The sequence below is a fragment of the Strix uralensis genome, chromosome 24 (genome assembly GCF_047716275.1).
Source record: "Strix uralensis isolate ZFMK-TIS-50842 chromosome 24, bStrUra1, whole genome shotgun sequence".
Taxonomy (NCBI): Eukaryota; Metazoa; Chordata; class Aves; order Strigiformes; family Strigidae; genus Strix; species Strix uralensis.
In genome coordinates, this window is record NC_133995.1 from 4,725,958 (window position 1) to 4,748,561 (window position 22,604).

The 22,604-nt window shown below is 55.7% G+C and overlaps 1 protein-coding gene across 3 annotated transcripts; it reads left to right on the forward strand.

The window, feature by feature from the left end:
* The first annotated feature begins 2,581 nt into the window (after positions 1-2,581).
* TBC1D22B (TBC1 domain family member 22B) lies at positions 2,582-22,056 on the forward strand. 3 transcript variants are annotated; one of them, XM_074893502.1, is made up of 13 exons: positions 2,582-2,803; positions 7,358-7,414; positions 8,349-8,662; positions 9,562-9,741; positions 10,225-10,295; positions 10,730-10,858; positions 11,316-11,381; positions 12,290-12,404; positions 19,768-19,874; positions 20,207-20,282; positions 20,604-20,731; positions 20,975-21,070; positions 21,536-22,056. In XM_074893502.1, the coding sequence occupies exons 1-13, from the start codon at positions 2,748-2,750 to the stop codon at positions 21,662-21,664; spliced, it is 1,524 nt and encodes a 507-aa protein (XP_074749603.1). In that variant the 5' UTR covers positions 2,582-2,747; the 3' UTR covers positions 21,665-22,056. The 3 variants fall into 3 exon arrangements, with proteins under 3 accessions (XP_074749603.1, XP_074749605.1, XP_074749604.1); XM_074893504.1 differs by lacking the exon at positions 2,582-2,803 and adding an exon at positions 3,042-7,262; XM_074893503.1 differs by lacking the exons at positions 2,582-2,803; positions 7,358-7,414 and adding an exon at positions 7,498-7,999.
* The last annotated feature ends 548 nt before the right edge of the window (positions 22,057-22,604 follow it).

A 22,604-nucleotide genomic window follows, 5' to 3' on the forward strand; every position in this document is an offset into this window, starting at 1 on the left:
GGGACGGAGGAGATCTCGCCCCGCTGCAAAAGCTGTGAGAAAAACAGAAGCGGCAAAATGTCATTTCAGGTCAACCCCTGCCAAAAGTCTTCATCTTCCCTCAGCTCCCCGAAACGGGCAGACGGGGCTGGGCCCCCCGGCACACGCGTGTGGCCTCGTAAGGCATCAGCACCGACCCCAACGGAAACCACCCCCGTGCTGCCACCCACGCGGCACGGGTGTGCCACACCAGCCGTGATCTCGGTGCCAGGCTACTACTCGTAGTAAAACACTCGCTGCAGCATCCCTGTGTGCATATGGGTGCATGTAGATTCCCCCCCAAAACACATAAATTTGGCTCAGTTTGGCCCAGGTTGGTTCCTGCCATCACCAGCTGAGACCTGATGCCAATCAAAGCACAGCTGAGGATGCCGAGGACTTGGATTTCAGTCTTTTTCCCCCATCCTCTGGGTGGGTTTTCTCTCCTTTTGGGGAGAGGAGCAGGATGAGGGCAGAGTGGAGACAATGAGCCCCCTTCCCTTGCCAGGGTGGAGGGGTCACTCTCCTGCTGCTCTAGCAGGGTGTTTCCAAACAAGGTCTTTGATAAAGTCAATAAATGAAGCACGAGAAGATGGAGTGTGACTGGCCATGACTCCAGGACAGACGGACAGACTCTCTGGCGTGCTCAGCCTCCCGCTGACACTGGGGGCTCCTGCTCTGATGCAGGATGGTTTCTATCTCTCAAAGTTTGCAGCTGTGTTACGGGATGAAGTGATTTGCAATAACCCTGTTTGTCACACCTTGCAGCCCACAGGTTTTTAACTCTGGTGGAAGGAACAGCGTTTCCACCCAGGATGAACCAGCACCTTTCTGGAAACTTTGCTAGTCCAACACTGCACCCCCTGACCAGGAGGGCAGTGATCTCCCTGCAGCTGGGTACCTCGAAATGCTCTATTGTTTGTCAGTTCTTAAGTTTCTCTTCTCCACTTCAGCTTTGAGATGGGAAAAGGAACTGACTCTTCTCTCTCAGTTTTCATTCTCATTCAAAATCGAAAGCTGTCAGAGATCCTGGGCTCGTTGCCACGGTCTTGGGCTCACTCTGCCCCTGAAATATCTCCCTGTACCCCGAGAGCAGCTGATGGCGAGGGAAGGAGCAGGAACAGGTTGGGTCAGGGCAAAGCACCCAGGTGCCAGACCAGGCCCTGTGGTGAGGCGCCAGTGACGAGCCTGTGCCGCCCTCTGCTGGCAGCCCTGTCCGCCCAAAACAGGCTGGTTTTGCAGAAATGCACCTGCTTTTTAATTTTTCATCCCTTTTTTGAGTGCTTCCGATCCTCCTGTTTCCAGAAAGGCTCTCCAAGCCTCTCCCTGAATGCTTGGCAGGAGCCATGATCCTACCAAGCCGGGACCTGACCCTGAGGGGATGGCGAGAGCCACCCTGGCCAGGAGGCTGAGCTGGGGGTGATAATTATCCCTTTTCCGATGACCCCCAACACCTGAGACACCCTGAGGGACAGCCAGGTCCCCTCCTGCCACTGCCCTGCCCTTTGCAAACAGGGGAAGCTGAGGCATCTCGTGAGGAACTGACTCATGTGGGGCAAGGCCATGCCGGCGGCCTGACCGTGTGAGGAGGCTGCTAATTCAGCAGGGCCATTGCACGTTTCCCTCAGGAGCAGGACGTCCCCATGTCCCCACAGCCCGGGGACTCTGGTGACAGCAGACCCTGTCCCTCTCTGCCCACACTCGGCGCCATTAAGGCCCAGTGGCTGCTGGCCACCCCTGTGGTGAGGTTTCTCCTCAGGGCACGAGATGGATGGCAGTGCCCTGCGGGCTGGCAGGGTCCCAGTCCCATGTCACTTGGGAAGTTTGTGGGGTTTTCTGACATCTGCGGGGTTTTTTTCCCAGTTTATCCCCATTTACTCCGGAGGTGACTGCTTGTGCCTCATGGCTTGCCCCATAATGGCGGCTCCTCCCTCCCCCTCGTTGTCGTTATGAGGGGACATTTTGGCACCGGGGCCTGGCTGGGGGCTGGAAATGGCCCCAAATGGCTTTGAATCCTTGAGGGGACCATGACAGCTGCGGGTGCCAGTGAAGCCACCCCGGGGTGCCAGAGGGACCCATCTGGGTCCCGTCTCCCCTCAGTGCTGTCCCCCCCTCCCTGCCCCGCGCCCGGCTCTGTCCGCCCGCTCCCTCCTGTGGCCCTGCGGGTGGTTTAACCCGCTTCCTCCCGCCCTCTCCCGATGGTTTCGCCCAGGTGCTTGCTGGGCGTGTCTCCCCACCCCGCACCGTGAGCGGTCTCTCCCCTTCCGCAGGGCGGTTTAACCGGACCGGGCCTCCCCTCCTCAGGGTCCCCCCGGCCCAGGCAGGCACCGCCGCCTCAGCCCCGCTGTCGGCCCCGCTCCATGCGGGCTGCTCCCCCCGCCGAGGCGGGATGGGTTATTCCCTCCTCCCCCCCCTCAGATGGTCTCTCCCGCCTCACGCAGCCCCACCTCCAGCCCCGCAGACCCCTCCTCTTTTCGTGACGTCACTCCCTCCGCCCGCTCGCCATTGGCCGATCCACAGCGCCTTGCTCGACAACGGCCAATGGCGGCGCTCTCTGCGCCCGGATCCAAGATGGCGCCGCCGGGGGCTGCGGGCGGGTGGCGGTGAGGCGGCCTGCGGGGGCCACCACCTTCCTCCGCGTTCCGCCGCTGCGCTGCGGGGCCGGCCGGCCGGTGGGCTCGCTCGCTCGCTGGCTGGCCGGCCGGCCGGGCCCGCCCCTCCTTTCCGCCATGGCGGCCGAGAGCGGCAGGCAGTTCTGGAAGCGGAGCGCCAAGCTGCCGGGCAGGTGAGCGCGGGCCCGGCCCGGCCCGGCCCGGCCCTACCCCCCCCCCCCCCCCCCTCCTCCGGGGAAGGGGTGCAAGGGCCGCAGCTCCCCTCCCCAGCTGGGGGGCGTTGGGTAGTGGAGCTGGAGCAGCCCCTCTGCCTCGGGAAGGGGCTGTCAGGAGCACCCTCCCTGGCTGTGGGGCTGGGGCGCCTGGGGTACCCCCTGCAAGGTGCAGGAGCACCCTCCCCCGGCTGTGGGCCGGGGGAGCTGGCCGGGGGCCCTGGGGTTCCCCTCTGTAATAAGGGGGATGCCAAGGGCACCCGGGGCTATGGGGCAGGGGAATTCTGCTGGAGGAAATGCTCTTGTATAAGACAAGGGTAGTGCCAGGATCGCCCCCTCATCTGTAGGGCAGGGCAGGCCCTGGGGGGGACCCCTGTGGGAAGCAGGGTGGAGGGGGTCAGGGCCTCGAAGGCCCCCCTGGGGTGGCCTCAGAGCCAGGGCTGTACTACCCTCCTTTCCACAGATACTGAAGAAAGCTCATCCCTTCCTGAAGCCCTTAGAGATGTCGCCTTGGGCGGCAGCAACTCTGTCCCAAACAGGTGCCCCTGCCAACGCGTGTGCCCCCTCTGTTATCCTCTCTGCGGGGTGTCACTCCTGGTCCACCTCTGCTTGATACGAGGGACTGTGGGGCGCCTCTGTGTACACCTCTCTCTGGCTATGATGTCCCTGTTCCTGTCAAGGCATCCGCACTCAGCCGGGGATGGGAGAAACAAGTGAAATGTCTGATTCAAGTGGTGTTTAGGAAGAAGAGGCTGGTGGTGATGAAGGAGATGCTCCCTACGAGGCTTCTGGAGCAAGGCTCCCGTGGGGACAGGGCACTCACCTCTCTGGGGAGGCTTTCACAAGTGCTGTTCCTGTCTGGTGCTCCTCACAGTTGCTGTTGCTCTCATTTGCCTTATCTGAACCCTGCCCTTCCCCTCCTGGTGTGCGGATGCAGTCTGAAATGCTTAGTTGGCTGTAAATCCTGCTGGGCCAGTTAAATCTCTCTTTCTAATGTGCTTTCACTCGGTTCTTTGTCGCTGCGCCGGCTCCCTCAGGTTGGTGGGACAATCCAGGCCTGTGGCAAGCAAAGGGAAAGCAACGAGCGCTACGTGTTCCTCCTCTTCTGCTCATGGGGGAAGCAAATGTTGTGCTCTCCCTGGGTCATTTTGTCTCCCAATTTGCTCCTGTCCCTCCCGTGGAGGTCACGGCCCTGCTCCCAGCTGGTGGTCTTAGACAGCATCTCTCTTCTGCAGTGGATGACTTCAGGCTTTGGCTTGGAAAGCTCAAACCAGGTGAACCGGTCTGGGAGGCAGCCGGTTCCTGCCTAGACAATACACTCCAACGTCAAGTTTTTGGCAAAGTTCTCCCCTGCTCCTAACTGGCTGCTGTCCAGGAGGCTTGCTACCACCTCGAAATCCCCTGCGTGCCCATCCTTTCCAGGGATGGCTATCGACAGGTCTTGGGCAACACAACCACGGAAGGTGGAGGTGGGACGTGCTGCATCCACGGTCGCTAGACGTGAAGCTCCCTTTCTTCTTTTTTGCTGAGCTTTGAGAGATATTCCCATACAGATTCTTGGCTCTCTCCTTTCTTTGCCCTGACAAGCTGACAGAGGGAGGCTTTGTAAAGATTTGGAGACTGTCTTAGCTTCCTTTTCCATGACACTTTATGTAGTTGGTCCATTAGTTGTATTAGCTTTTAGGTGGTGCTTTTTTCCTGCAGATTTAAGGTGGCAGAACTAGTAAATGTTGTTTCACGTTTCCAATACTGCCCTGTGTTTTTTGCATTGGGAATTCTGAGTCCAGTATTTTTCTGGGGATGCATTGACAGGTTGGTCTAGTGTCTTATCCTCTGTGCAATGGGTTGTTTATTTCCTGTTCTTTAGGGAGATGGGCAGCCAGGCTTCAGTGGGGGGTATTTAAATGCTGTTTTAAAAGGGGAGAAACAGAATCTGCTAGGAATAAATATGTTCGGTGTCCAAAGTGGCACTGAGGTTTCATGGATGTGCAGTGTCAATAACCTACACCCTGTGATGATCTCCTCGTGAGCATTGTAACACAGATACCACAGCCATTGTACCAGACACTGAACATACAGGTAACAAAAAATGCCTGTCTTAAAAAGCTTAAACTGAGACGGGACTGGGGACTCATCCAGTCGGTTTGGGAGCACAGAGTCAGCCTAGGTCTTGGCTCCTGACCCAGTGGTGTGTTTGCTGAGAGGTAGTGCCTGCCCTGAGCTTTCTGTCCGTGCAAAAGTCGGGCAAAGACAGCTTCAGACAGGGAGTTAAGCTCAGAGATGGCAGATTCATCTAGCCAAGCTGCGTCAGGGAAAACCAGACAAGCGTGGGTAAATAAAGTTACTGAGCATCACTTGGTGGTATCACGCAATTTTCTCAGCTGTAAAGGTAGGATGTGGTAATGCACCTTTGTGTGGAGCTGTAGGATGTGCTGGGAGTTGGGTACAAGGACGTGAGCTAAAGGAGCGGGATCAGACGTCGAGGGTACTACAGATACTATGGCAGAAACTTGCTGTCTGGCAGTTGTGCAAGTGCTCGTGTATCTTAAAAGTCACCTGTTGCACACCTTGGAATATTTGCAAACTTCCTGTCCAGCCTGTTACACCTTCTGCACAGGTGGATAGGGCAGAGAATCCACAAAGATGGGACAAACACAGGGGGAACCTGCTTCATACAGCGGTTCAGGCTCAGCGATGCAGGATGGTGGAGTTCAGCCCTGCCTCTGTAGCCTGCTGGAAATGAGACTGTCATCTGGAGCTGCTTGTGTGGGAGCACAGCCTGATGGGCTGCGCACTTAGATCAGCTCAGGATGCTTTGTTGGGGGAGCCTGAGTTCAAATTCTTTAAAAAGAGCTGCTTGGGAGGTTGTATCAGCCGTTAGCCAGTGAAGGCATCGGCCGATTGCTTCAGAGCCCCAGGAAGGGGTTTCCTCACCCAGAGCTGGCTGCCACATCCCCTCCCCTATCTCGAACGCACATTGTTCGTTTGGCTTGTGAAGTTCAGGCCTTCACACGTGAATCAAAGCAGTCACCCCTCAGCAGCGCAGGGACCCCCGCGCAGAGAGGAGCAGCATTGTGACTGGTGTCACGAGACGGCGCGAGCTTGGTGCTGGGTATCGGAGAGGCTCTGCCGGCTCCTCTGCTGCAAGGAGCTGCCATGAGTCACTGGGAAGCAGTGCAGATCTGAAGGGGTTGTTTTTCTTACTCCTGATAATCTGCTTGCTATGCCCACCCACGGGGGTGCCTCTGCTTAATAGCTGTCCTGACTCCTAGATGCTAATTAGTCAGCAAACTCTTTCCTAGGCTTGATCGCTGGTGGGTAAACACAGTGAGCCTTTTCAGCGCTTCCAGCCACAAGGGACGGCTGCTGCGGCAGCAAGCCCACCCCTCGCCAGGCTTTGCCACCAGGATCTCTCTGTGCTGTGTTGTTTCCAGCCTCTGCCCTGGATCTCTGCATCTCTCCCTGCCAGCTGTGCCTGTTGCTGCCGCCTCCCCTGCATCAACTGGTTCCCAGCACGGTTTCCAGCTGCACCAGGCTGCCGTCCCCCTCCTACATGGCTGGGCTCTGCTCGTTTTACTGCTGGGCACCATCTGCAGCTCCTGGAAACCAGGCCAGCTCTGTTGACCAAGAGGGGCCTGTCCCTTGTGTGCCAGCTCTGAATGGGCCCTTGTCTCCGCTGTGGGATGCAGGACCGTGCTGTGTACCAGGGGATGAGAAGGAATTGTTTTCCAGAGATGGTTTTTCAGGGTGGGGTGGCTGTGAATAGTTACCCCAATGGAGGTAATACCTCAGGATTCCTGTCTTGCATCCAGAGACTCTACAACCAGTGATGAACACGCATCTAGGAGCTCTTCTCTGAGATGTTGCTCCCCAGGTAGTGCCTGCAGCCCTCAGGCTCCCTGTCCCATGGGTGCCTTTCCATGGGGAGGGGAGCTGAGGGACAGAGACGTGACTCATTTCAGGCCACATAGGAAGTAGTTGATTAAGCTGGGATTTGGACCTGAGTCAAACCATGTACCGTAGCATTGGCTGCAAGCCTGAGAGCCAGCGTGGGGTTCAGTCCCTCAGGTGTGTTGTAGAAGAGCCCCGGTGTCACTGGTTGGAGTCCTTCCCTGTCCCGCAGGGCTCGGAAATGTGAATTCCCAAACCTGGAAATCCCCTTGATGGAAAAGAAAATGAACATCAGTGTGTAAGGCAGGGGGACTGAAACATGTGGTCACTCAGAGTGAATTGGTGGTGCAGAAAGGAGCAGATCTCAAATCCCAGCTCAGGCTGGAGAGAGCCTAAGAGTTTAAACAAGGCTTCTCTTTGCTGCTGCAAAGAACAAATCTTCAGCTGAATGTGGCACTTTGGATCTAAGGCTTTGAAGACAGAAGATTATTGAAGCTGCTTTTGGTCTGTATTCAGCTCCCAACAACAGGCAAGAAGTGCAACCCCAGACTAGGCTGAGGAGATTATTCATGGGTGCTCTGTGGCTTTTTGCATTGTCGTCTTTTTTCTTTCCCTTTTCTGCAGCATTCAACCTGTCTATGGAGCACAGCATCCTCCACTGGATCCGCGGCTCACCAAAAAGTAAGTGTTTATCTTCTGGAGACGCAGGCCACGAGGCTTTGCTCAGTCCTGCAGTAGGTGGAGGTCTCCAGCATCTTCTGGCACTGTGATGTTCCAGCGGAGAAGGGCAGCAGTGGCGTGTGGTGCTGCCTTGAGCTCTGCAAAAGCTTGCAGGGAAAGCTTATCTGCTGGTGTCCTTTATGGCCAGAAATCCATATTGTACCAGCCACATCAAAGGAGACAGGCGTATTTTTTAGCAGTGGTGTCTGAGCCCTCTGCTCCCCTTCGGAGATGGAAGAATTAAAGGAAGGGGAGGTAAATCTGCAAGGCTGGAGAACCACAGCACCCTTCCCATCAGGAAAAGGCAGAGCTGATCTGAACTGCCTCCTTGTCTCTATCTCGTGCTGTGTAATGGTGAAGGTTCCCCCTTTTCTGTGACGCTTCAGGTGGTGGACTTTGACTTCTGTAGCTAAAGGGTAAATGCAAAGGCTCCTCCTGTGCCTGAGAAAAGAACCAGGCTGGCCTGTCTGCTGGGAGCCATCGCCGCTGTATCAGGAGTACCCATGAGTGCAGACTGGCTCTAACTCCTGACATGCCTCTCCCCAGGTTGCAAGACTTTTTTTGGATGTTAATCTACCAGTTTTCTCTAGGGTGGGGGGAGGCAGAGCTGGAGGAGACGTACGTCTCTCCCCTTTGCCCTTCTGAGCTGGGAAGCCTGGCACCTCTCCAGCTGTGTGCTGGCACTGTGGCCTCCGTGCCCTGCCATCGTACCAGCTCGGGCTCTGCCTCCCGCCAGCGGGCAGCCTGGAGAGACTTAACACATTCTGTGGGTTTGGGAGGAGGAATGGGGAAACTGGAAGAAGGGACTGGCTGGTTGGAGTGAGGACGTAGGGAAGGAAAGAAAATGGAGTGGTCTGACATCATGGCTCTGATACTGTTTCTCTCTGGCTCTCAGCTTCATCAAGGACCGCTCCAAGGCCAATGCGCTGCCTATGAAAAGCAAGAAGGCCTCCAGCTTTCATGAGTTTGCCCGCAACACCAGTGATGCCTGGGACATCGGTGATGATGAAGATGAGGACTTCTCTTCCTCCTCTTCTTCTTTGCAAACTCTGAACTCTAAAGTGGCCAAGGCCACGGCAGCCCAGGTTCTGGAGAACCACAGCAAGCTGCGGGCGAAACCCGAGCGGGCCCAGTCCACTCTCAGCGATGTGCCCACCAACTGCAAGGTCATCAAGTCCAGCAGCGAGGCCCAGCTCTCCAGGACAGCTGGTAAGAGCCATCCTCAGGAGCAGCCTCATGCTCTGGTGCTCCCCTGACTGTCTGCTGAACTCAGCCCCTTGCTGCTACTCGTGTGTTATGGGCAAGAGCCTACAAGCTCAACAGAGGCTTTCGCCTCCTTGTAGTATCCTGTACCCCAGGGAGCCATTTTTGGAGGCCTGGCCTTAATGCTTCAGTCTCCTCTGCTGCTCGGTGTCCTGCATACAGGCCCAGAGGATCCCATGTTCTGGGTGCTAAGGGATTCTGCAGATCTGTTAAGCTCTTGCTTAGGGTTGTTCACTGTCTGCTTCCTTTGTGGCCCAGTGTGCTGCTCTTAGTAAAGGTCTGGATGAGGTCCCGTTGACCCCAGGTCGGGACAGTTTGGGCAGAGAACTGGGCAGCATCAGCCCCTGCTCGTCGCAGGCAGCCATCTGCCTGTGCTGTGAAAGTCACCCAGCAGGTCCCTGCTGCCAGCAGGTGGCATTGGCAGCCCATCGCCTCCTCTCTGCGCTAGCAATTAGCTTGATCACTCTTTAGATCAGCCGTGAGCAGAACAGATCTGAAGGTTGGTTCTTGTGGGATTCCCGCAGCTCTTTCTGCCTCATCTCCTGTGTCCTTCTGCCCATGGCTTCCCATGGGAAGAGGGAATTCTGATCCCCTGGCAGCCAGGTGTTTGATGCAGGAGGAAGGAAGGGAGGGAGAAATGGGGGGGGAAATGATGGAAGAGCCACAACAGATGCCTGTGAACCAGCTGGTCCATCAGAGTGGGCCAGCAGTGCTGTTTGCTGGGACTGGGGAAGAGAGGGGTGGAATCTGCAGCGGCAGGTCTCTGACAGTGGCCAGAAGAGCGAGGTGGGGTTGGAGAGGTGCAGACTCTGTCCCCACCTCACCGCAGCATCTGCTCCTTGCAGAGGAGGCCTGTGTGCGGACCGCCCTTCAGAAGCAGCAGTCCCTTCCCCTTCGGCCCGTCATTCCGCTCGTCGCCCGAATCTCTGACCAAAACGCTTCGGGTGCTCCCCCCATGACGGTGAGGGAGAAAACCCGCCTGGAGAAGTTTCGGCAGCTCCTTTCCAGCCACAACACGGACCTGGGTGAGTGTGGCAACACGGGGGTGTCTGCAGAGGGGGCCTGCTGCCTGCTTCAGGTTGCAGTCAGGTCTGCTCTGGCGTGGATAAATTGACTACCTGCAGTTGCTCCAAGCGGGATAGTTAAACAAACTGCTCTGTTGGCAGATGGTTATGTCCTCCACCAGCTGCCTGTCCGTTCCCAGTCTTTCTCCATCTCGCAAATAATGGTTGTGATTGCTGGGGGCTGTTGGGCTCCGCATGAGAACTGAGGCTCTGGAGGACTGGAGCCCCTCCAGCCACCAGTCCTGTGCCCAGACTGAGCTGAAAACATCTCTACTCCCCTTGCTGCAGACCCACATCCCCCGTCATTGCTAATGTGGAGCCTTCCTGGAGGCTCAAGTGTCTCCGGAGCCTGCAGGAGCAGACTGGGCTTTCCTCTCCTTCTAGGTGTAGTGGTGCCTGGACGTGCCTAGGATCTAATCCATTGCCACCACTGTCCGTTTGCAGATGAACTGAGGAAATGCAGCTGGCCCGGTGTGCCCAGAGAGGTCCGGCCCGTGACGTGGCGTCTCCTCTCAGTGAGTACTCGGAGCTGTGACGCAGGATTCTGGGGGGAATGTGCCGAGCCAGGGACACGCGCTCCTAGACCTTCGTTGTGTCCCATAACCAGGTTTGCTCTTTTTGTATCTGTGCCCAGCCTACGGGTGAGCTGTAGGGTTTTTTTTTTAACTGGGGAGTGTAATTGCTACATCCTCTTTGAGCACAAAGCCCAGACTGGTGCTGGGAACGTGTGGTTCCCTCTATGTTGGGAAACTGAATCCCATGAAGTTGGGCTGCTCCAAGATCAGTAAAGGCATCAGGGGCTGGGGAAGCCAAATCCCATGAAAGCTCTTTCCCCAGCTCCTGAGTCTGTGCCTGATGCTTCCAGGTGCACAGCTGACCGGCAGGATTTCAGGGGGTGGTTTGTGGTGAGGAGAAAGGGTCTGCCCTGACACAGCTTTTCCTGCCACAGGGTTATCTCCCCGCAAACATGGAGCGGCGAAAGCTGACCTTGCAGCGCAAGCGGGAGGAATATTTCGGCTTCATCCAGCAGTATTACGATTCCCGGAACGAGGAGCACCATCAAGACACCTACCGACAGGTACGAGCCCTCTGCCTGTTGCCTGGCTTTCTGCCTTGGTTATGTCCCTTTCCTCTCTCTGGCTGCTGCTTGTCCATGCAGTTGAGGTCATGCGAGGACTTCTTCTAGCTGTAGCTATCAGGAGTCTTCTCCTTGGGGACAGGACACTGTTTCTGTCTGTCTTCTTACAGGTAGTAGTTTAGGCCTTCCCTAAATCGACCTAATAACTAGAATTCAGACCCCCAGCTCTTTCCCAGCTCAGGGCACCTGCCCACGCCTGAGCAGAGGAGACTGGAGATTAAACTGTAGATGATTTTTCTCAGTGCAGCCATCACCTGCAGCCCTCACTGAGCTTGTCAGCAAGTGCAGCTCTTGCCTGGGGGGACACTGAGGGGTGGATTCCCCTCTGTTAGCCTGTGAGGAGTTACTGTGCCCCTGGAAAGCACGGCTGGTGTGTGTAACCCACCCTCTCTTCCAGATCCACATTGACATTCCAAGGACCAACCCACTCATCCCCCTCTTCCAGCAGCCGCTCGTCCAGGAGGTAAGAGGGGGAGCGAAGCTTCTGCCCCACATTTGCCGTGGGGTGTGTGTGGGGTTAGACCAGCACTGCCACGAGTGAGTTGGTTTTGCAGGGAAACTTCCCTGGCTGTCAGCTCCTGATGCGAATACCTGCTGAAACTTTGTCCCATGTTTCTGAAATCAGACTTGGAGCTCAGGAGTGATGAGATCAGCTCTTTTGTGGCGAGATGTAGCCAAGATTGGTAAAAGACCTGAAGCTTTTGTTTTGAGACAAATTCAAGGTGTTTGAACCAGAGGAGATCAGTTGTGTTTTGCTACGAACCCTCTTTTGTGCGAAGCAGGATGTGAGAGACACGGGCAGGGAGAGGTTTGAGAGGTGGCCAGGAGGTGTGAGCATCTGTCCTCTTTAGAAACGAGCTCAGCGTGTGTGTATATATCAGAGCACGGTGTCCTGGGGCTGGGGCAGCCTGGAAATAACACACTGGTTGTTGGGGGGAGGCTGCTTTATTGGGAACTATCCCAACCCGTGATGTTTTGCCGGGAGAACTGTGCTGATAACAGATAACAGCCTTGGCTTTTCGTGTGACACTCAGCAAAGTGTGCTGCTCTACTAATGGGCAGCCTTGGCCTATGGGTGGAAGGGTCTTAAGCCACCTGGATCTTGAAAAGTTGGATGTGCACGTCTTCAGACAGAGGCTTTGAGGAGCCTGGGCTGCTTTGTTCGGTGAAGTGTGGGCTGGCCTGTGTGTGGGATCTGTGGATCATACCAGAGTCTCTCCTAGGACTTGCATGCTTCTTATCTTACCCATATTGCTGCAGAAAAGCCTGTCAGCGCATGATCTCCGCTCCCTGAGCTTAGTAGTTATGCTTTTCTGCCTTTCCTTTGTGCACGGCTAATGCAGGTACCTGCTTTCCCTCATTCTTCCCTAGATCTTTGAAAGAATCCTGTTTATCTGGGCCATTCGACACCCAGCCAGCGGCTATGTGCAGGGAATCAATGACCTGGTCACTCCGTTCTTTGTTGTGTTCCTCTCTGAGTATGTTGGTAAGTGACTTTTGCTGTTTGAAGCACGGTGCTGCCTCTTGACCACGGTGTTTGAAATGGTGTGAAGCGCTGGCATCAGACAAGTTTGCCTTGCTGGAGGGGATGATGTGTGTGTTCTTCAGCTCCAGGCTGATGCATCTTGACCTCTTACTGTATCTGTGCTGCCTGGTTGAATTGAGTTCGGTTTCATAACCTTGCTGAGCTCCGCGGAAGTTGAAGTGCTAAGGGTGGATTTGCATTTGAATGTATTTAACATCCTCGCAGTTTGGAGGAGAATGGGGTCTTTTAGGCGCTGAGGGAGTTTAGGCAAAGCTCTGATATACAGAGTTGGGGGAGGGGAGGGTCTTGCTCTCAAAGCTTGCGCTTGGAGCTAGTTCTTGCTCTAGAAGGAATGAGTGAAGTATAAAGAGACCCTGCTGAGAATGTAAAATAAACTATTTAAATAAAGATTCCTGTCCCGTGCTGCTAATACAGGTGTGTTTCTCAAGCTGAGAGTTTCAGAAAGCAAATTGACTTCTCCCTGCTGCTTTTGGCTTTCTTGTCAGCCAGTTGCTTTTAGTCAGAGATCAAGTAATTTCCACCCATAGCATTTTTATTCTTTCTCCAGCTCTAGCTGTGTTTTGGGGTTGCTGTTAATGCTGGGATGCTGTAATCCCAGGGGCTCTTGGTTTTCACTGTAGATAGAAGGAAAAAGGAATTTATAAGACTGTATTAGTGACAGAGAAGTTCTGTTGAACAAATATTTTTAAGGTCTGATCCAAAGCTTGTTGAAGTCAGCAGCAGGCTTCCAAACTGAGGCTTTGGAAGCTAGTACTGACCTTCCTCTGCTGAGGGTGTTGAGAAGAGGAAAGCCACCTCGGTTTCCACTCTGGTAGCTGGTGTGGTCAGGATTGATCCCTCGGAAGTGCTGTTGCTCCTCACAGCTTGAAGGAGAAGGCATAAAATGTGGCTCTACTACCAGCTGGAGGGAATTCCCTTTCCTGGGAGGTCAGGAGCCTCTTGGGTTAGGTCTGAGCAGGTTCCCTTTGAGTGGCTTCTCCTGTGCCTTATTCCTTGAGTGGCATTGGTGACGCTTGGTCCTGGCAGAGGCTGGTTGCTCAGGATCAATTTATTGGGTTAGAAGCGGAGCTGTGTGTGGTGAGTTCTCCATGCAAGGAGGGAGCTGGTCTGAAGCATTGGAGCTGCCTGTGGGTACCTGGTGTGGCTTCTTGCAGTCCTGCACCATGTTGAGTGTTGGGGCTCATGTCTCTCTGCATGTGACTGCAGAGTTCATGCTGCATCGGACGTGTCCCTCTCTTGCTGGGGTCGTGCTTCTCACCATCTTCCAGGGCTCTTTTCACCCCTGACTGAAACTTTCTCTCTGAACGTGGCCTTCCTGTTTCCAGCTATCTCTGAAACTTGTGTTGGAGGGAAAAAACCCTCTGCGTGAGATGTGCTGAGTTGAATTTGGCCAAGCAACATCATGGATCCCCCTTCTGTCCCCAGAGCCTGGGATTCAAAGCCAGTCTTGAGGTCCCGAGCTGTCTCAGTGGCTACCTGCTCCCTCGTCTGGCTATGTAGCAGTCAGAGTTTAAGGACAAGATCAGTAATTGCCTTGAATGTATGTGGGAAAGAACTGCCAGTGCTCAGTGTTGCATAACCCCTTTTGCAACAGGATTGAAGTCACTGGTTTGGAGCATCAGCTCTTCTCTACAGCTGCCTTTGACTGAAGAGGCCCCTGAAGAGCTGGTGCTGGGCAGGGTCTGGAGGCTCTCTGTGTTAGATCATTAATGCTCAGGATCCCTGGATCAGCCAAGTCTGTGCTGTACCTGAGTCCTTGCAGCAGGAGAGCCAAAAGAGGCCTTGCACAGTTTGATAATCCTTGTGCAGCATGTGCCAAGGGACAACTCACCTTTCTATGGGGGATCTCTTGTTCAGAGGAAACGCTGCTGGTATTCTCCAAGCTGTATCCCCCTTGGGAAAGGGCACGATCTGTGTGGCTCAGGCAGCTCCTGCCCACAGAGCCCCTGAGGGCTCGTACACCTCTGTGTCATCTGAGGGAACTTCCACACTCAGAGGTGTGTGTACATCTGGCCTGGAAAAGTTTCCCTCGCCTTTCCATGAAAGCTGGCTCTGGGGAGTTGGCACCAGCACTGGCTCCATCCTCAAACCTCTTGGGTTTGCTGCCCCTCCTCTCCTTTCTGAGCGGGTGTTTTGTTGACTGCAAGATGCTAGAAGGGACCCACCGTGCTGCCAGCTGGCTCCTCTGCTCAGCTGCCCACCGTCTTCCCCGGGATGTTTGTGTCAGAGCATTGGAAGGGCTGTCTCCCGCAGCTGACTCAGCAGGACCATTGCAGCTCTCCAGGCGCTGTGGGGGGTGTCTGTGTGTGTGTGATTCAGAGCTGACAGGCGGAGGTGGGAGTTCACAAGCTGTTGACTTCAGTTAGCTGTTCAGCATAAAGCTGGGCTGACACTCTGGTCTTCTGTTCAGTCTAGTGGATGTCATAAAACAATCTCACCTCCAATAACGGGCTGGTCCCCATCTCTAAGTTCGTTGTAGACTTCTAACCCATCATCCCATGCTTTGGGCAGCCATTGCATTTGCAGACCACAGATCAACTTTTCTACAGATCAATTAAAATCTCTCCTTGGTGCTCATCAGCTGATTAATGTGTCTGGTTGACAGTGTCTCCATTATATATCAGTTACTAGACCAAGGCCTAAAACATCCCTCAGAGGGCTTGTCTGGCTTCCCACCAAAGGCTAGAACGTGTCCATGGGGAAAAGGTGGGTGGTTTGGGTAGGGGATGGTCTGTAGCTTATCAGGCACATTCAGGGAACAGTTTGGCAGCTTCCTTTCATTGAAGTTGACACAAGCAATGAACCATCAGTCAGCAGTAACCCAGGAAACTCCCAGGCCCTTGTGTGCAGAGGGATTAAGCACAGCTTGCTGGAGGTAGTAGTTAGAGCAGTTTGGCTGGCCACACCGCTGTGTCTTTTGTCTTGATTCCTTTCCATCGTCACCGTGGAAGGTGTGAGGAGGAAGGGTGTATGCCTCACTGCCTCCTGAAGGAGGTAAACAGACCAGTGAGTGAAAAACATTTTGCAGGAAACTATTTCTTCTAGCTGCCCTGGGATGCTTTGGGAACTGGATGACCCCATTATTAACCTGCCTCTCCCTAGCCCGACAGGGTCCTGTTGATATGGCAATATCAAAAAAGCAAAAAATTGCTTTCTGAGCAATGCCTTGCATCCAGTGTGTGTGCCCCTTTGACCAGCTTCAGAAAATACCACCTAGGCTGAAGCAGGGAGAAGCAGCTCTTCCCCAGAGCTTCCAGTCCCCATCTCTGAACTCCCCTGCCCGCTTTTCCAGTGCCAGCTGGGACCAGTTGCTTTTCTTGTACTTGCACCCAGTCTGGATGCAAAACTCGTGCTTCTTCCAGACTTCTGCGAGCCTTTGGCGGATGGGATAGATTTAACTGCTGTGTTTTCCCCTTTCCCCCAGCGTGGCAAGCTGCCTCACCTTCTCCTGTGATGCTCTACCTGCCTCCCACACCAACATGGCTGCCTCGGCTACTTGGCAGCAAGCACGGGCACTTGGGCCACTGCCAGCTCCGTAGCTGGAGCTGTTCCTCTTCCCAGCTGATGGACGGCTTTGTCACACATTGCTGAGCGCTGCTTGTTTTCAGCTGGTGCTGCTGTGAGGAAGAGCTCGAGGTGTTGAGGCTGCAGGAGCAGCTCAGCCTGCGGTTGCTGCCCTCCGGGTGGGATGAGCGCAGGCTGCCAGCACCTCTGGGGAGGCAGAGCTAAGTGGCGAGGGTGGAGAGAGGCAGTCTGGCGTCCGAGGAATTGGAGTGGGGGTGACACCTCGGCACCTGCCGGGGGAAGCCACCTGCCCCCTTTTCCAGGTGACCAGAGAGGTCCCAGCAAGCACAGGGATGCTGAGCTGTCAGTCCTGCTGAAACTGCCTCCCAGCTCAGGTCCTGCAGCCCTCCCGAGTCGCTCCCAGCTCTCATGGCTTGTGTTTGCATTTAAAATGGCAGGGACAGAGCTCAGAAATGAGCTCAGGATCCCCAGGTAGTGTCAGTGCTGGATCCTGCACCCTGTCTCCGCGCTCTCTGCCCATCCCAGCGTATGACACCACTTCCATCCCTCATTCAAGGCCTGGCATAAGGGATTGTTCCAGCTTTGGGACCTGTTTGGTGTTTCACCAAGGCTGTAGAGGGGAGCAGTACCATGGAAAGTATTGATCTTGCTCACTCCTAACTGGCTCTGTTATTAAATCCTAACCCTGGTTAAATTAGGACTCTGTTTCCTTGTAAGCAGGAGCAGAAGTGGAGCTCGGATGAAGGGGAGGGGGGAGCCTTGTGCCTGGGTGTTCCTCGTCACGCTGCCACTGACCCGGCTTGCTCTGAACTCCAGGTTTTGCCCTGGACCTGTCGCTCACTGCACGTGGTGCAGCCTTGCCCATTGCTGTGCAGAGCTGTGAGCTGAGCCTGGGTTTAACTGTTCTCCAGGCCTCTAGTCCTGCGTAAAGCCCCAGCTGCCAGAATATGGGGAGTGTTAAAGCTCCCTTACAGAAAGCAGGGCTGTGGGAGGCTGGAGCTCTGGCTCCTCTGCTCCAAGCTTTGTGCTGCCTGGCATTTCAGACAGGTTCACTGTGATGTCCCTTCTCCCAGGTCTGCCCTGAGCCCTGTCAAAGTGTCACTCACAGGAACTTTGCTTTCCCCAAATGCCAGCTGCCCTTGGGCACCTTGTGGCACTGCTGGCGATGTCCCGGCTGCCTCCAGCCCAGCCGCGGGCGGCTGTCACCGTGCCGCTGGCTCCTTCTCAGTCCCTGTCAGAGCCATATGTTGAGTATCTCCCTCCTTTCCACGGCGTCTCTTTAATGATGCCGCTGAGCAGATTTTTGTGCTGAGCCACACGCTCCAGAGACCTGGGGTTTTTTTTTTTTTTTTTCAAAACTTCTTGCGGTGTGAGTTGGCTCGTGCTGGGGATCTGCTACCGCTGTTTTGCTTTGACACAGGGGTGTGGACAGGGTTGTTTCTCTTGTCCCCGTACTGGTGCAAGCAGCAGGGTGTTCCCCATCAACTGGGCAGGTCACCACATCCCTTTCTACATCTCAGTCCTCATGCCTGGAGCTGCACGGGGAGGTTTTCTGCACGAGGCTCATTGCTACGTGGCCGAGCCTGCCTCTCCCACCAGTCCTGCCTGTACACATGTGGCCCTGACCTGCTCCTTCACCTACCCATCCTCTTCTCTATTATCTAGGAAGAAAATGGGTATTAAACAGATTTTTGTCTGCCTTTCTCATTACCTGGAACAGCTGAGAGTGGCTGTAGAGAAGCCAGCAGAAGAGTGATAGTTTTGGATGATGACTTGCAGCTGGAAAATTGCTGCTCTTTCTGCAGTACAAGATTACCAGATTAATGCAGGGTTAAGCCCTCGCTTGTCCCTAAAGCTCCTGGTGACAGTTTGCTCCAGAGCTGAGCTCTGCCCCAGAGGTGGGAGCAGCTGGCTCCACACTTTTGCGGGCAGGATCTGTGAGCGCTGGTTTTCACAGCACGGCAGCCTGCGACAGCTGCCCTGCGGCGTATCCGAGCCAAGGGGGCGGCTGCCTCCAGCCCTGAGCCCCGTCCTGTCCCTCTCTTGCTCTTTTCCAAGGAAGATCAAAGATGCTTGTTAGGATTTCCAAGCCTCTGGGTTTGGAAATGGGCCAGTTTACCTCTGGCATCGGTTGATCGGATTTAGCAGCATGACAGCAGTGTGATGCGTGCTCTCCTCCTGAGGAGGAAAGGGAGGGAGGTGCTGGGTCAGTGGAGCCAGGAGGGCCAGAGCTGTGTCCCCTGTCTGTCTCCTCCCTAGCTTCCACTGCCTTCCCGTGCCTGTTGCCCTCTACAGCCTCCAGGTTAAGGTGAGCCTGGCCTGGAGCAGGTGATCTCTGCTCCAAACTCAGCCAGCATCACCACTGTCCCACCCTCGAGGCATCTGATCTCTCCCTTGCCCTTCCTGGGGGTTTATTTAAAAGCAAGGGCAGCCTTTTGCACTCTGAGTACAATCTGGAGCACATGTCTTATGAGGAGCAGGTGAGGGAACTGAGGGGGTTTAGTCTGGAGAAGAGGAGGCTGAGGGGAGACCTCATGGCCCTCTGCAACTCCCTGAAAGGAGGGTGCAGAGAGGGGGGATGAGTCTCTTGAGCCAAGGACCCAGCGCCAGGACAAGAGGGAATGGCCTCAAGCTGCGCCAGGGCAGGGTCAGACTGGCTCTTAGGAAGGATTTCTTTGCAGAAGGGGTTGTTGGGCGTTGGAATGGGCTGCCCAGGGCAGGGGGGGAGTCCCCATCCCTGGAGGGGTTGAAGAGTCGGGTTGACCCAGTGCTGAGGGATCTGGTGGAGTTGGGAACGGTCAGGGTGAGGTTCATGGTTGGACTGGAGGAGCTTCAAGGGCTTTTCCAACCTGGATGATTCTGTGAGTACCCTCTGGGGACAGAGCTGCCACTAACCCTTGTGTTCTCAGACCCCCACTTCACCGGGTTTGAAAAACAAGCTTGCACAGATCTCGGCTTCCCCCACAGCAAGGCTCTTCTGTGCATGGGGCTGCTGTTTGCTGGAGCTCTCCTGTCAGCTGGGCTCGAGGAGGAGGAGAAGCTCTGTGGAGCTGAGCGGTCCCTCTGTCGCGTGGCCATGCTGTCAGGCTCTGTGCTGGATTTAACTCGGAGCCTTTTTGCTCTCCAGGAAGATGTTTGCACACTTTTGAGTCCTTGCAATCGTGCCTGAGAGTCCTGCTCTACTGTAAGGGTTTCTGAGGCTTTGGCAGTTATTTCTCATGGGTCCTCAAGAGTTGGCAGCCACTTTTTGGGTGCCTCTGTTGTTCTTCGGTCCTGGGATGATGCTGATGAATCTGACTGGGAGGGGGAAGTGACCTCCCTTGTGCTGCCCCAGGCCAAGGGCAGCGTTTCCTCACCTGGTTTCTGGCTGCAGCGAGGGATTCACCTCTCCCAGTTGTCCCTGTGGTGCTGCCAGCTGGCGGAGACCTGCTGTCACCCAGGGTGGGACGCGCTCCAGCAAGAGAGGTTCCATATGCCGGGAGCTTTGTCCATGCACAGCCCTCGCCCCTGAGGGACAACAGCAGTGACGGTGCCGTAGGATCCCTCCCACGGCTCCCTGGGGAGCTGGGCTGGGTTTGGATCATGGCCACCAAGTCTTTTGGGGTCCTTCAGCCCTTTGCCTGGGTGCTGCACTCTGTGCTAGGCAGGATGCTCACATCACTCAGGGAGCCCTGTAGTGCCTCTTGCTCTGCCTTGGCTTGATAAAGCCCCTCGGTGTGTCCCTTGAGCCTCCTGGTGTCCCCCATCCTCCTGATGCTCTTCCCTCTCTGTTCTGCAGAGGAGGACGTGGAGAACTTTGATGTGACGAACCTGTCGCAGGATGTTTTACGGAGCATCGAAGCCGATAGCTTCTGGTGCATGAGCAAGCTGCTGGACGGGATACAGGTGAGCCTCTGGGGCCACGAGGTTTCTGTCCCTTGCTGGGGTAGCAGTCATCTCTCTGTGTTTGGGTGAGCACTCTGCATGTCCTAGCATTAGGGAGATTTTGCTGCTTCCCTGAGCTAAATCTGTAGGTAAAATCCTGGGAAATAAGATGCTGTGGCTGTTCAACGGGTGCTGTCCGGGCTTGAGACTTCACAGCAGGCAGATGATCCTGGTGCTGAAGAGCTGTGGCTCCTTGGCTCACGGTGATCTCCCTGTGGAGCTGGGCATCTGGTTTTGGTCATTTCTAGCTGTTGTTAGTGCTGCTGCTGCTGACTCGTGGCCTCTCCCCACAGGATAACTACACTTTTGCACAGCCAGGGATCCAGAAGAAAGTCAAAGCGCTGGAGGAGCTGGTCAGCCGGATCGATGGTAGGAGACAGAGGGATCTGAGCAGGTTGGAGGCTCTTTTGTCGCAACAGCAGGAGGCCTCCTTTGCAAGTAGTGCTCTCAGGGGAGGGGTAGACACTTGCCTACAACACGTAAGGAAGCAGGCCAGGGTAGGGTCAGCCAGAAACCTGCTGGGGACAGGGTTTTTCTGGCCAGGTAGCACAGGGTGAGGAGCGGAGGCATTTGGGAGAACAAGGACTCAGCCTGAAAGCGCGTGAAAGCCGGTGTGTTGGGGGCAGTGACCGCGTGCGGGCGCTGGGGCACTGTGGTCCCCAGGTGTGTAAGTGAAATGTGCTGTTTCAGAGCAGGTACATAATCACTTTAGGAAGTACGAGGTCGAATACCTGCAGTTTGCCTTTCGCTGGATGAACAATCTGCTTATGAGGGAGCTGCCGCTTCGCTGCACCATCCGCCTCTGGGACACCTACCAGGTACGTGGGCTCCCGCTGCCGTCCCTGCTTGGCTGGTCACTGCAGGGCTGATTCCCTGTACACGGGGGGACGGGGGTTTTCTGGCAGCACCGTGCAGCTGGGGAGATGAGGGAAGCAAAGCAGCGTGACCCCGGGACATTTATAGCCAGCTGGGAGGTGGGTGGCCCAGTAGAACGTCAGTGTCCGGGGAGGCCGTGATCCAGCCGAGCTGCAGGAGCTGACCCAGAGTTTTGCTGTCCGCAGTCGGAGCCGGAAGGATTCTCACATTTCCACCTGTACGTCTGCGCCGCCTTCTTGATCAAGTGGCGGAAGGAGATCCTAGATGAGGAAGACTTCCAGGTAAGTCTTTGAGGCTGGGGGTAATTCCCTGGGGGTAGAGGGGAGGGAATTGCTCTGGTTGGGAGCTCAGCGTGGACACAGTCAACCATCACCTCAGAGCTGGCTCCGAGATCATCCCCTCTCAGGATCTTTGCCTGAAAGTAACTCCTGAGCCGGAGCGCTCAGGACAGAACCAAGCTGTTGGGCAGCTCTTCCCTGGGCTCCAGCTTCGATCATGGTAAATCCCTTCTGTTTGCCTTTGGGTGTCCAGCTGTAGTGCCGTGGTAGCACCTTGTATCTCAAGGGGTTTGGGGGCATCTGAGGTGTTTCAGTGATTCAGACTAGACACGAGCACATCTTAATGCCGTCTCCGAGCCCCTCAGACCTGCGAGTGAGCGAAAGTTCCTGAGTGCTGCTGCCTCTGGTCACGCCGGCCCCGAGCCTGCTCTGGATCTGTACCAATCTGAGCACCTTCCCCTCTTTCAGGGCCTTCTGATGTTGTTACAAAACCTGCCCACGATACACTGGGGCAACGAAGAAATTGGACTCCTGCTCGCAGAAGCCTACAGACTCAAGTACATGTTTGCAGATGCCCCCAATCATTACCGCCGATAGGTGCCAGGGCGAGACTCCCTCCTCTCCCCCGTGCCCACCCCCTCGTCCTGGCCCGATCTGATCACTGTGGCATTTTTGTCATCCCAAGTCCTCGGACACTCCGGCCGGGAGCTGCTCCTCGCTGTACAAAGCTCACATCGACTCTTGTCTTAACTCTTTAACGCGTGCCTGTCTGCCACTCCCTGCGCCTGGATGTGCCACTCCAACCACCATCAGTATTTCACGCCGGGCTGGTGGCTCGAGCCGGGGCGAGAGGCTTGAGGGGGCTCGGGGAGGACATGGGGGACAGTTCTACAGAGAAACTGAGCCGAGGACGAAGCTCTCCTGCCACTCCGCCCCCTGCCCTGGGCTTCTCCGGCTGGGACCACCTTGGCTTTGCTGCCTCGTGTTAACCTGCCGCCACGTGCGCTGCCCCATCTGCTCCCTTCTCTCTCCGACACCGTTCGCTCCAACTCCCAGATGAAAATGCCTTATCAGAGACCCGCCTGGCCGGAAAATCCTCCCCCCCCGCACCGAGGGCAGCAGGGCAAGAAGTTTCTCTCAGGGCTGAGCTTCGCTCCGAGGGTCCGGAGCCCCCGAGCGCTTTGTGGGTTCACGAGAGAGCCCCTGGTGCCTGCCCTCTCTCTCCTTCTCTCCATCCTCTTCGCCTCCCTCTCCCCCCCGGGCAGCGGGACGGGCACGGCGGTGGGGGAACAACCACTCCATCCACACGCGGTTTGAAGGATGCGCGCCAGCTTGACGGGACTTTTGGTGACTGATGTGCTGTCGGTACAGCCCCCTCCGGCGCGGGGGGGAGGCGCGGGGGGGCTGGTAGGGGAGCAGCATCTCCCAAAAACCCCCTTGCAAAGCCCCCGCTCCTCCGAGGCGTTCTGTGTATATTGTGTTCTTGTGTATATGGGTCAAAGATGTACAATATAAGTCTTCTGTTTGTAGCAGATAA